This window comes from Sphaerodactylus townsendi, linkage group LG06 (assembly GCF_021028975.2).
Source record: "Sphaerodactylus townsendi isolate TG3544 linkage group LG06, MPM_Stown_v2.3, whole genome shotgun sequence".
Classification (NCBI taxonomy): domain Eukaryota; kingdom Metazoa; phylum Chordata; class Lepidosauria; order Squamata; family Sphaerodactylidae; genus Sphaerodactylus; species Sphaerodactylus townsendi.
In genome coordinates, this window is record NC_059430.1 from 131486189 (window position 1) to 131499844 (window position 13656).

The 13656-nt window shown below is 49.4% G+C and overlaps 1 protein-coding gene and 1 long non-coding RNA gene across 2 annotated transcripts in view; one reads left to right on the forward strand and one right to left on the reverse strand.

Moving 5' to 3' along the window:
• The window catches only part of ADAD2 (adenosine deaminase domain containing 2), a 46632-nt gene that overhangs the window by 16589 nt on the left and 16387 nt on the right, over positions 1–13656 (forward strand). The window contains exons 7-8 of the mRNA XM_048502109.1: positions 833–1016; positions 4859–4978. Of these exons, the coding sequence (XP_048358066.1) occupies positions 833–1016; positions 4859–4978 (304 nt within the window). The remainder of the gene's footprint in view (positions 1–832; positions 1017–4858; positions 4979–13656) is intronic.
• LOC125435753 overlaps positions 1–13656 on the reverse strand; it is a 34308-nt gene that overhangs the window by 13749 nt on the left and 6903 nt on the right. The window contains exon 2 of the long non-coding RNA XR_007244913.1: positions 1426–1534. This is a non-coding gene — a long non-coding RNA (uncharacterized LOC125435753). The remainder of the gene's footprint in view (positions 1–1425; positions 1535–13656) is intronic.

Sequence of the window (13656 nt, forward strand, 5' to 3'; positions counted from 1 at the left end):
ATGTCCAGATTGGAAGCTGGACCAAAAGTGGTCCAAAACCAATGCTTCCTCCAGAAATACCTGCAGCTGTTCTGCGACTGCGCTCTCAACTACCTTGTCCAGAAACGATAAATTCGACTCAAAAGTGTATTATACAGTGTTAGTCAATAAGATCAACAGGGTGTGAGACCTCTGCGATAAGTAGTCTAACTGGAATTCCAAACTGTCCCTATGATAGCCATTTGGTGACTGCGCCGACCACACTGTGTTAAGAATTCCAAAGGTGCCCACACTAACTAAAAGCCCAGCCATTTAAGATATGATCAACACATCTGCAAAATGGAGGTAAGGACAGATTTGAGGTGTGGGGTTGGGTTTCTCAAGAAACTCCTTGGTTTAAAGCACTTCAAAGTTATAAAAACAATGCATGGAACTTTAGAAGAAGAAGAAGCTTGGATTTATACCCTGTGTTTCTGCCTTGTAAGGAGTCTCAAAGCAGCTTACAAACTCCTTTTCCCTTCCTCTCCCCACAACGGACATCTTGTGAGGTAGGTAGGACTGAGAGAGTTCTGAGAGAACTGTGACTAGCCCGAGGTCACCTAGCAGGCTTTATGTGTAGGAGCAGGGAAACAAATCTGGTTCTTCAGATAAGAGTTCACTGCTCATGTGGAGGAGCGGGGAATCAAACCTGGTGCTCCGGATTAGAGTCCACTGCTCTTAACCACTACATCGCTCTGAGCTCGATGATTGAAGTACTTGCCTAGTGTTTGGTCTATTGACACAAACTGCTTTTGATCCATCTTATTTCTTCCACAAATAGCAAGTTGTAATCTCTCCCCTTCTATCTTTCCAGAAAAAAATGGCTGACAATGAAGAGGCCTTCAAAGAGGTCCAACAGCAGTCTAAATTAGCAGCATCCTTTCAGCGCTGTCAGATCCAATCTCTTTGGAAAGAAAAGCCACCCCTCTCCGTCACCTCGGATGAGTCTCTTACTTACCCAGAATGTTCCAGTCCTGTTCATCTCACACAGAGAAAAGGTATGTAAGAGCAAGGTTCTGTTTGCTGGAGAGGCAGCTTATAAATTCTCCCTAGGGGATGGGGCGGTATAAAAATGTAAACAATAAATAAATAAATAAATAATAAACTAGATTGCACATAGAGCTTGATCAGGCAAGGAGTAAGGTTCTGGTGGCAGTGGAGTACGCTTGTATTCTGTGGCTGTGTGTACTGGCAGAGGGCAGAACAGTGTGGGCTAAAAACAGGATGATTAATTTTTCATAGCACATTTTAATGTATAGAGTACTTTATCTCTCAAGAGACATTCGCGCCTGGGACTCTTTGAAATCGATATAACATTTTGTAGGGCTGCGTTTGAGGTTTTTTTCCAGCAGCTTGTCTTCTGGGCCCTTTTATCTTTATCCTTTTCATTCTTTACCTGCTTCATACCTGTGCTTCTCCGTTGATTGCTCCATTCTGGTATCTTGCCTGTGAGCTCTCCACCCTCTCTTCTGCTAATGGAAAAGTATAGAACAATGTCAGAAGCCGCGCCAGGTCCCTGTTGGGGAGAAAATGTGGTATCATTGTAGAAATAAATTTAGGACTGCACAGCTACTATAGGAATAGGTTGAACTGTTCTCCTGTTAGCTCCCATTGGAAACAATAGGGAATGGGGCACCCCCTTTGGGAGTCCATAACTTTGGACTCCTTGAACCAAACCTCACCAAACTTGGGGAGTAGCATAAGGACAGTCCCCTGATGATACGCTGAAATTTTGGTGCTGATATGTCTAAAAATGCACCCCCTGCAGGCACCAATGTCCTGGGGAAAAAAAAGTTTGGTTGTGGTGGAGTGGCCGCCCATTGGGGGGGGGGGGGGATCCAACTCAGGTTTTGCCCAGGGCTACAGTTTGCCTCGTTACGCCCCTGTTGGGCGGTTCATGCTTGTCACTTTCCATGTTTCTATTATGTGCGTTGAACAGCTGTGGACTTTCCTTTTGCATCTGTTTACATCAACAGCTGTACGTCCTTTCAGCTTGAGTCCAGTCGCATCATTAATGATAGTACTGCTTGTTCTTGCCCTCTACTCTTCTCCAGTGGCTGATTAAGTGCCATCCAACTGGGGGTAAGGATTGGTCAGAAGTGGTTTACCATTGACTTCTTCTGCATAGTACTAACCAGGGTTAGCTGTAGTCTATTCCCTTTTGAATGCCTTTGCTAGGAGTTTAGCCTCATGGCAGAGTCTAGACCCCTTACTGTTGCTTCCAGCACTGCTGACACACACAAGTCCCACATCCCAAAGGGGGAGGAACTGGTTAGAGAGAGCTTTTTATCCCTCTGCCGCAGCACTAGAACTTGAGGGCACCCAGCGAAGCTGGTGGGCAGTAGACTCAGGGTGGACAAAAGGACGTGCGTCTTTAAATTGTGCTGGCCATGATTTTGAATGGCTTTAAAAGGGTTTGAGGCAGATTTGTGGAGGAGGAGGAGGAGGTACCTCTCAGTGGGTGATGTCATGATCTGCTCAGTTCTGGCTTGATCCTGCCATGTCTCCTGCCCAGGATGTGGAACCCTTTTCCCTTCCCCCCTCCCTTTTGTCTAACTGCTGTTGCTGAAGTTTCATTTCGTCCAGCAATGCTTTATCAGTTCATTAGACACCTGCTAGCTGTCGCCCTGTTCAGTGCTGGGGTGTGTGGTCTGTTTTAAGTGAAGGCCATGCTGGCTCTGGACCACGGGACTGGAGGGGTGCCAAACTCCCTTGGGAACCAGGGCTCAGGGTGGCGCTGTGTGGCAAGGAGGGGGGTGACGGAGGTACAATGGAGGGTGCTTTGGCGTATGAACTTTAGTCCTGGCAATAGAAGTCTAAATGCTTTTTCCTGTAGCTGTTTCATAATAAAGAAATCATCTGAATATGGAGTCCTGTTGTTGAACAGTCCAGGGGGACAACAGATACTAGGTGATAGTGGCCAATGGCAATATCTGTGCTCAGGGGCATGAATCCCAGGGCTAGGAGACAACATCAGGGCAAGGCCTAGCCCTAGATGCTCTGTTTGTTGGCTTTCCAGGCCAACTGTTTGGCTACTATGAGATAGGATGCTGGACTAGGTGTAACACTCGGACCCAGCAGGGCTCTTCTTATGTTCTTAGTTTTAGAAGAAGAGAAGAAGAGGAGTTTGGATTTATATACAACCTTTCTCTTCTCTAAAGAGACTCAAGGTGGCTTACAAGCTCCTTTCCCCTCCCCTCCCCACAACAGACACCTTGTGAGGTAGGTGGGTCTGAGAGAGTTCCGAAGAACTGTGACTAGCCCAGGGTCACCCAGCAGGAATGTAGGAGTGCAGAAACACACCTGGTTCACCAGATAAGCCTCTGCCACTCTGGTGGAGGAGTGGGGAATCAAATCCAGTTCTCCAGATTAGAATCCACCTGCTCTTAACCACTACACCACGCTAGGCTTCATTTGTCTCTGGAACTTCCACCATTTGCAGCTTGTATGGTGCAGAATGATCTGACAACTCAGTATCTTAGCCAGTAGTGTTTTCCTTGTTAACTTATATCCATACGTGATTTATATGTACAGGTTAAGTTGGCTGGGCCACTTGGTGAGTTTTGATGGCTGTGTGAGGGAGGCTCGCTGTCCCTGTGCTGCCTTGTAGGGCCATAGTTAGTAGATCTTGTTTAAATGCTTAGTATACCTAAGAATACGTGCCTATTAGTTGACAGTTGAAACAGAATGCTGTGGCTCGTGTAGTGGGTAAGAGCAGGTAGACTCTGATCTGGAGAACCAGGTTTTATTCCCCGTTCTTCCACAAGTGGCAAACTCTTACCTGGTAAACTGGATTTGTTTTTCCACTCCTACACATGAAAACTGCTAGGCGACCTTGCACTAGTCACAATTCTTTAGAAGTCTCTCAGCCCCACCTACTTCACAAGGTGCCTGTTGTGGGGAGGGGAAGGGAAAGGAGTTTGGAAGCCGCCTTGAGTCTCCTTACAGGAGAGAAAGGTGGGGTATAAATACCAACTCTTCTTCTCTTCTGCTTCTTCTTGACACTGTTTCTTCCTTGTTGTTGGGTGGTTCCTTTTCCTTCTGTGGTATCTCTTGCCTCAAGGACCGTTTTTCTGTATCTCCTCAGTGGGCATCTGTGTTGACTGGAGTCTTTTGCCAGAACTTTCATAGAAGCTTCATTTGTATCTTGTTCAACCCTAATTATGTTAGTGTTTCTAATCCATCGTGTGCATCACAGGACCTCCTTGTTTGTTTTGATACTGGTTTTTTAAAAAATGTGCTGGAAGAGAAGGACTTTATTCTGTTTCCTGCCTCAACCCACAGAGGAATGTTTACTAGATAGCCAGTGGCTAGATAGGGCCACCTTTGCTCTATCATGCTGGTTCTATCCTTTGATGTTAGATTGCTACTCTCAGGGACTTCCTTCCTTCCGCCTTCTTCTCGAACACTTCTCCATCTTACTTTCACCTAGAGGGAGGTTGGGTCCGTCTCCATCCAGCTAGAATAGGATAGCTTTGTGAACCTTTCTTTCTTAGTGAACCTACCTTTCTATCCAGAATGGAGTTCACTAATAAATACTCTTTTTATTAGATTAGAAACTACAAACGACTCTGACTTTCTTTTGTGCCAAAGCTCACTCACAAGCTCACACACACACGTGCGCAGGTAAGCTTTCGCTGTGCTTAGCCTCTGTGCGCTCTGCTCGATGTGCAGTGGGAAAACACACTACGAGGTGCTGTTTCTCCCAACAAAATGCACATTGGGTAAAGTTTTATTCAGGAGGAAGAGCCGTGTTGCCTGTCTTGCAAAGAATGTCAGACTCCAGGGTCAAGACTAGTCCTTTCTGTGCGCCTCACGCTCCTGTGTTGTCCTTCTGCAGATGCATCGTTCTCTCAGCTTCTTTCCACCAACATTCTATCTTTCGAGAAGCTGCCCCTGGACAGGTGGGATCGGCCAATGGACACCAATTCTAACACGCAAGCTAAGGACCAAGATCAAGGTGAGTTGTGAGAACAGCAAATCCTGCCCCCTTTGTTTTTACTTAGTAGATCATTCTGTTTCACATGGAGCTGGAAATACACCCTGAAACTATTCTGTGTGCAGTTTAATTTAATCAACTTGAATTAGCTCACCTCCTACTTCCTTATGAAAGCCAAAAGGAAACATAAGAACATAAGAACTAGCCTGCTGGAACAGACCAGAGTCCATCTAGTCCAGCACTCTGCTACTCGCAGTGGCCCACCAGGAACCGTTGGGAGCTCACATGCAGGAGGTGAAAGCAATGGCCTGCTGCTGCTGCTGCTGCTCCTGAGCACCTGGTCTGCTAAGGCATTTGCAATCTCAGATCAAGGAGGATCAAGATTGGTAGCCATAGATCGACTTCTCCTCCATAAATCTGTCCAAGCCCCTTTTAAAGCTATCCAGGTTAGTGGCCATCACCACCTCCTGTGGCAGCATATTCCAAACACCAATCACACATTGCGTGAAGAAGTGTTTCCTTTTATTCGTCCTAATTCTCCCCCCCCAGCATTTTCAATGGATGCCCCCTGGTTCTGGTATTGACTGTTAGTGTCTCTCTCACCAGAAAGGGGTCAGAATGAGGCCCTCTTCATTCCAGGTTGATGTGGATACTTGCTGTTGGGATTAAAGCATTTTGCACATGTTCAGAGGTGACCTTATACATTCTAAGGCCCATTGCTGGGCACTCCATCACCACTGAGACAGACAACTCTCCGCACTGCCACCCATTTCTCTTTCCTATCAGAACAGCGTTTATGGAAACATAGGAAGTTTAAGTTGATTTTTAAAAAATTCAACTGGGCTGCAAGTGATCAATGGTCTATCTAGGTCTGCATCCTGTTTCACAATGTGGCCAACCAGATGACTCCAGTAGGCAATACTGCCTGCTGTTGTTGTCCTTCTCTTGGCACTGGTATTCAGAGGGTTACTGCCATTTAACATGGAGGTTCTGTTTAATCATCATGACTGACAGCTGTTGCTTGACCTGTCCTGGATGAATGTGTGTGTGGCAGTGGTATGAAAAGGCCATTTCTGTATCCGGGGATTTTCAAAAAGGGGGTTGACAATGACATGGTCAGTATCATGAAATGGGGACTGTGCCACCAGTTCCAAAGTCCTTGTGTCCCCTCCGTGTCTTGTTGACAGATGTTTCTGGGGGTTCTATGCCTGGAACCACTGATTTGAATCAGGACAGTGATGTTTAGAAACAAGGGGGCTTAAGCAATTCCTGGGAGCCCTTCTGGGTCATGCTGGGAAAATTTTCATCAAGAAACACAGTGGGAAATCACTACTCTTGGGAGCTGTTTCTGTTGGCAGAATGTTAGGGCCTTTCCGCATGGGCCTTTAACAGCGCCCTGGGGACGGCAAAAACGCTGTCCCCAGGGAGCTGTTTGCATAAGGGGCGCAGCTGCACCGCAGCCGCGCCGCCCTCGCGCCTCCCCAGTGGCGTGAAGCTACTGTTTCCTGACCTCGCTTCCACAGCGAAGTTTTTGGGAAACAGTGGCTTCCAGTCGCTGCCGTGCGAACGGCAGCAGCTGGAAGGCACCATTCCCCCTCCCCTTTCCCAAATGCCTTACCGTGTCCTCCGGCCTCCGGCGCGTCGCACAGGCCAGGGCCCCCTGCCCTGCGACTTCCGTCATGTACGCCGACTGTAAGGGTGGGGGTTAGTGCGATCCCCCGCCCGACTCGTCCTTGGCACATTCCTTGTGCTGGGCTTGCTGCCCGGAGTACTGACCTTGCTATGCTTATGCTTATCATATCTGTGTGAAACTTACTTTCGCTTTTTCTGTGTGAAACTATGCTTGGGAACTTTACCAGGGAGAGGGGCAGTGCTCTCGTCTGTAAAAACGACGATTCTAGCCGAGGGGGGCCAGTTCTCGCATGGCGTGTATCGTGTTCATTGAAGTTTATGGAATAAACGAGCTGTCCTAAGTCGCTTTGTTTCAAGTCCTTCGAGTTCCTTACATTATGCGAGAACTCTCAAATCAACCCCCAAGTTTGGTATGAGTTTGAGCCTCTACACTCAACCACTCTGTGAATCTTTGGTGTTCTTCAACATGCAGAGATTGTCTTTCAAGGGTCCGTTGAACGATGAATACGAGGAGACTGCGGTAGCCCCCATAGAGGGCTCCCTCTCTACCACCCATTCGACGGTCCCTGTCGAGGAGCCAACGGAACCAGCTTCCCTGGTGACCCTCTCCAGGCCTCGGCTAAGCCGAAGCGTGGCCTTCCTCCAACTACAAGAGCAGATGGAGGAAGCCCCACTGATAGCTCGACGCACGGTTTCGCCTCGGATCGCCTCGAGGTGCGTGTCAGGAATTCTTCGACCCTGGTGGAGGAGTATCGATGGATCGTGCTCCCATAGAGAAACACATCACCACCCGCCACCATGTGGATTACAAACCCGATGATGCGTACTGTTCGAGAGGAAATCGGGTATCAGCCATCCACGGAGATACCCAAGAATCGTTAGCATAAATATATGGACCAATACTTCGAGGACCCCCCACCCACGCACTCCACTGGCAAAGCACGGGTGCGCGCCTGAAAACCACGTCGGGGTCCCGGACAGTCCCTAGAAAATGTCCTGGACCACCCGGAGGGTCCCAACGCAGACTAACTGTTGCGGATGATGGCCGTGCCCACGACCCCCCGACCTCCGTGGACTTCTAGGGGCAACTGCAGGGGCCACCGAGGATTCGCAGCGGGGTTCGGAGTTAGATCTGGACGATTGGGAAGAACAGCGTGCAGCTTTAGCCAGAGCCAAACAGGACTGGGAGCTGGAACGCGAGGCTCTCGAGAGGGAACGTGAGGCTCTGGAATTGGAACGGGAACAGTTTCACCGCGAACGCGACTCTGAAATTGTCCAGGAGAAAGAGATGCTCCGAGAACAATTCCTGAAGGACCTTGAACGCCACGCATGGTTTTGGACCACACCAAACAAGACCTTGAGCGCCAACGCGAATGTGTGAAGGCTCTTAAGACCCAGGAGAAGTCGATGCGCGCCTTGCAACGCAGGAACGCTGAGAGGCTCCAACAAGCAACGGGAAGCACTTGCGCGCCGAGAGAGAGATCTGGCGGACAGGGAAGACGCTACTCGACGTGAAGCTAGAGCACCGCCGGCACCCGTCACCGGGACCGACGGAGCTGCTCGCCCACGCCACCCCTTCCTCGCCCTCGGTTGGGCCCCAAAGGGGAGCTCCAGTGCCACAGCGAAGGACCTTCCCCCACAACCCCGCCACCCGCTTTTCGCAGTTCAACCGCCTCCCGCACCGGCCCCAGCTCCTGCTCTAAGCGGCCCCAGTTGCTGGTAGAGGCCATCCTAGGCCCCCCATTCCCGCCGACGCTTTGATGGCACCGCTTCCGATTGCCCTACTTTATACTTGCAATTGACGCCAGCACATGCTCGAATTTGATGATCTTTACCGCCCGAGGCGGAAAAGGTGCGGGACATCGGGTCGGTATTGGATGGTGACGCTGCTGAATGGTTTGTGGAAATTCATGAAATGGAGGGAGCTCCTGAACTGCAAACTGTAGCCGCCTTACTCCAAAGCCTTAGACTGCGCTTTCAAGATCCCGAAGAAGTAAACAAGGCCAGCAGAACCATTAAAACCATCAAACAAGGGAACAGACCTTTTGCCGACTTCGCCCGAGAATTCCGATTAGCGGCAAATAAACTTCCAGACTGGCCTGAACGTATGAAATGCGAGTATTTTCACGATGCCATCGACCCGGAGATCCGCACCTGGGCAGACATGATACGCCAGCCCCAAACCATCGCTGAATGGATTACAACTGGTAACTACATTGCATCCCGACTCAACCGGGCTAAGATGGGAAAAGCCCCCCCAACCAAGCCAACGCAAAAACCCGCATCAGCCACCGTTCAGCCAAAGAAGACCATAAAGGGACCCCCCGCCACCGAAGCCACATCTGATCGTCGCCGTCGTCTTGGCTTATGCTTGTATTGTGGGGGCCAAGGCCACTTCGCAGCCAACTGCCCGAAAAAGCCTAAGACTCCCGTCCCCGTGCCACGAAGATCCACGGCCAGGACCCCCAGTAAACCGGGTCTGAAAGAGCCTCAGGGAGCTGCCCGCAGCCTGGAGGAGGACGACCAGGATGACAGCGAAGAGACCGACTTTGGTGGAGTAAGCCTATCATCAGGCCCAGCGGACGAACAGACGGCGCCCGATGCGGTGAGTGAAGGAGGGGCCCCCATAACCATTATGGCCACTTTAACTAATTCAGCGAAACGCACCCATATCTTAGCCCGGGCTTTAGTGGACTCAGGCTGCTCTCATTGTTTAATGAGACCTCAGGTAGCAGAACAGCTAGGTCTCGAACGGATAGCGCTAGCCAAGCCCATTCCCTTTACTCAGATGGATGGCAGCCCCTTGGGATCAGAGGGCCCGGCTCGGTTCAAAACCCAACCAGTGCTTCTACGTTGCACCGAGCATTGGGAGAGGCGCAGCTTCATTTTGGCTCCAGTCGCCAAACACCCCATCGTTTTGGGCATGCCTTGGCTCCTGTCCCATGAACCCACCATTCTCTGGGGGCAACGCATCGTTAGATTCATGGATCCACCTTGTGGAGGCCATATGCATGAGGGAGAACCACCTGACGAACCCCTAGAAACCCCACTCTCACAAAATTCGCTGACCCTTCAAGTTGCCCCGAGCCCTGAACTGACAGGGATCCCAGAGCAGTACTGGGATCTGGCTAAAGTGTTTGAAGAGCAGGAATGCGATCAGCTTCCCCCCCATAGAGATACAGATTGCAAGATCCTCTTAGTCCCGGGAGCACAACTGCCAAAAGGAAGAATATATCGAATGAGTCCCGCCGAACAAAAGGAGCTCAGGTCTTTTCTTGATAAAAATCTTGCTAGGGGTTTCATCCGGCAGGCAACCAAAAGCACCCACGCTGCCCCGGTATTGTTTGTGAAGAAGAAAGATGGCTCCCTACGTCTTTGCACCGACTATCGAGGTTTGAACGCAGTTTCACTCTCCAACAAATACCCCTTGCCTTTAATTAAAGATTTGCTCGACGCTTTGGGTACGGGATGCATTTTCACCAAATTGGACTTACGAGAGGCTTACTACCGTGTAAGAATTGCTGAAGGTTATGAACATTTAACAGCGTTTAACACCAAATTCGGACAATATGAATATTGTGTAATGCCATTCGGTTTAGCCGGGGCCCCGGGGGCTTTCATGTCTTTAATTAATGATGTTTTACAAGACTTTTTATTCAAGGGAGTAGTGGTATATTTAGATGATGTTCTGATATACTCGCAAACAGTGGAGGAGCATGAAAAGTTGGTCAGGGCGGTGTTGCAACGTCTTCTTGACAATTCTCTATTTGTCAAACTATCGAAATGTGCATTTCACCAAACATCCCTGGACTATTTGGGCTATCGGATCTCGCCCGAGGGATTAGAAATGGACCCTGCTAAGGTAGCAGCGGTCGTTGACTGGCCCATTCCCACCACTCGTAAGGAACTCCAATCTTTTCTGGGTTTTGCCAACTTCTATCGAGACTTTATTCCCCAGTTTGCTCAGCTAGCCCTGCCATTGACGGATCTGCTCCGCACCAAAGGAAAAGGTCCTCAGGCGTCTAAACCAGGAGCTCCTCTTCCCTGGTCTGAGGATTGTCAAACTGCATTTCAGTCCCTTAAAGTTGCGTTCACCACTGAGCCTATTCTAAAACACCCGGATCCCAGCTTGCCTTTCATAGTACATGTCGATGCTTCGGATAAAGCTTTGGGGGCTGCCCTCCTGCAGAGAAATAAAGATAATAAACTTGTCCCGTGTGCTTACTTGTCAAAAAAGCTTTCTGGCCCTGAATTGAACTGGACGGGTGGGGGACAAGGGAGACAGCCGCCATCAAGGGAAGCTCTTTTCCATCTTTACGGCACTGGCTGGAGGGGGGGCTGCCCACCTGTTCCAGGTGTGGTCCCCACCCATAAGAACCTAGTTGCCTTGTCCACCCTCAAAAAAAATGTCGGGCTAAACAGCTGCGAGTAATGGGCCGATTTCTTCTCCAGGGTTTGCATTTACAGTCCATTTCCTTTCCCAGGCAACAGCAACAAGTTGGCCGATGCTTTGTCCCGGCACAGCCAAGGTGGGGTGGACACCTCTCATGCGTAACACCCTCGGACTATCCTTTTCCTCCCAATTGGGACTGGCAGTCACTGACCTCAAACGGTAGACTGCCCCCCCCCGCCTTCACTCCCATCAGGTATCTCCTTAGATGTGGTTTCGCCTCTTCCTCCGCACAGTTAGGAGGAGTATGGACAATAGGGACATCCCCGAAGAGGAGAGTCGGATCCTCTCTTTGCAATTACGAGGCGGAGTTTGAGGCGGGTGACTGGCTGGTACCGCGGTACACCGTCCCCTACGCAAGGCTGGTTCTTGCAGGCGGGCATGATACTTCGGCCAAGCAGGGCACTTTTGGGATTTTTGAAAACTCTCTACACCTACTCTAGGCTATACAATTTTGGTGGCTTCTATGCGCATATGATATTGAGTCTTACATTAAGGGGTGTCCTACGCGGTGCGGAAGCCAAGGGGAATCCCTTGAAAGCCCCATGGACTGTTGCATCCCATCCCTCCAGCTGCCATGACCTTGGCAGGTCATATCCATGGACTTTATAACAGATCTGCCTGAGAGTCATGGAAACACGGCGCTCTGGGTAGTGGTAGACCTTTTTTCCAAGCAAGCTCACTTCGCTCCTTGCCCCACCATCCCGGCCAGTGCCTAAGCTAGCCAAGTTGTTTATTCAACATGTGTATCGTTTGCACTCAGCTCCGGAGAGAGTAATTTCGGATAGGGGCCCCCAATTTATCTCAAAATTTTGGAAGGCATTTCTGGACATTCTAGGAACCACCTCATGGGTCAGCCGCCCTCTACCACGCTCAAAGTGACGCTAGACCGAATCGACCAATAGAACACTGGAATAATATCTACGTTGTTATACCAAGTACCATCAAAACAACTGTGTCGAATTACTCCCTTTCGCTGAATATGCTTACAATAATGCGGTGCATAGTAGCACCAATAAAACGCCTTTCGAAATAGTGTCTGGTCACTCGTTCACCCCTCTACCTAAACTCCCCGACTCTGCGTTGCAGCCCCCAGAATTTGGAGATTGGATTAAGTCCTTAGCGGAAGGTTGGAAGTCTGTTTCTACCTCCCTTTCTCAAGCGCAAGAGGCTCAAAAGTTCCAAGCAGACAAACATAGAGTTGATTTTCCTTTGCACGTGGGTGCCTGGGTTTATCTTTCTACCAGAAACCTGAGAGAGGTGCACAAATATTCCAAGCTAGGCAAGAAATTCATAGGGCCATTCAGAATCTCCCAAGTAATTAACGGGGTGACCGCACGTTTGGAACTGCCTAACACACTAAGTAACATTCATCCTGTTTTTCACTCTAGTCTACTCAAGCAGGCTCCCACTTCAGATGCCTGGCACGACCCAACGGAGGCTCCCCCGCCGGTTATCGTTGATGGCCACAAGCATTACGAGATCGACGCTATTCTGGACTCTCGTTATGTTCGCAATCGGCTGCAATATTTGGTCTCTTGGGTGGGATATCCCTCTGGTCATAATCAATGGATTTATGTGGAAAATATTGATGCCCCCCCTTGATCTCGGCTTTCCATAAAGCCTTCCCCAGCAAGCCTGGGGGGGAAGGGGGTTTCTTAGGGGAGGCGGAATGTAAGGGTGGGGGTTAGTGCGATCCCCCGCCCGACTCGTCCTTGGCACATTCCTTGTGCTGGGCTTGCTGCCCGGAGTACTGACCTTGCTATGCTTATGCTTATCATATCTGTGTGAAACTTACTTTCGCTTTTTCTGTGTAAAACTATGCTTGGGAACTTTACCAGGGGGAGGGGCAGTGCTCTCGTCTGTAAAAACGACGATTCTAGCCGAGGGGGGCCAGTTCTCGCATGGCGTGTATCGTGTTCATTGAAGTTTATGGAATAAACGAGCTGTCCTAAGTCGCTTTGTTTCAAGTCCTTCGAGTTCCTTACACCGACCCAACCCCCATCGTGGCCGTGCGGAAGCGGCCTTAGTTATGCAGAGAAGTGCCAGACTCATTGATTAAAGATACAACTAAATTCTTATTAGAGAACTGCATTTTCACTAGACCCTGGCTGCCTTGCTGATAAAAGGAGGAGGGAAGAACTTCTGAGGAGGAGGAGGGAATTAGACCTGTCTAAGGACAGACAACAGGTGACATAAAAAGATGGAAAGGTCTCTAACCTCACAATCCTATCTAACTGACAACTTGCTCACCCCCTGCTAGGGATTCTCATTTATTATTTATTTATTTATTTTATTGGATTTTTATTTCTTTACACACTAGACATTGCTAATTCCAACATGTTCAGTGTGGGGAAATGGCAGAGGGGAAGGCTGAACTTGCCACATCCTGGTGTCCCAGTGTGAATTCTGAGCAGACTGCTAGAGCACATATAAGCAAGCAGACATGTGGGGGAGATGAGGACTTTGTCGTGTCTAAATGTGTACACTAGTCCTCACTACTCTTAGTACCAGTGGGATGGTATTTTTTATCTTCCAGGGTCGCCAGCTGTCACTGTTCTTTCTGTCAAGTCTTTGCTTGCAGGGAAGAATAAAGCTTTGAGATTTTCCTTTCAAG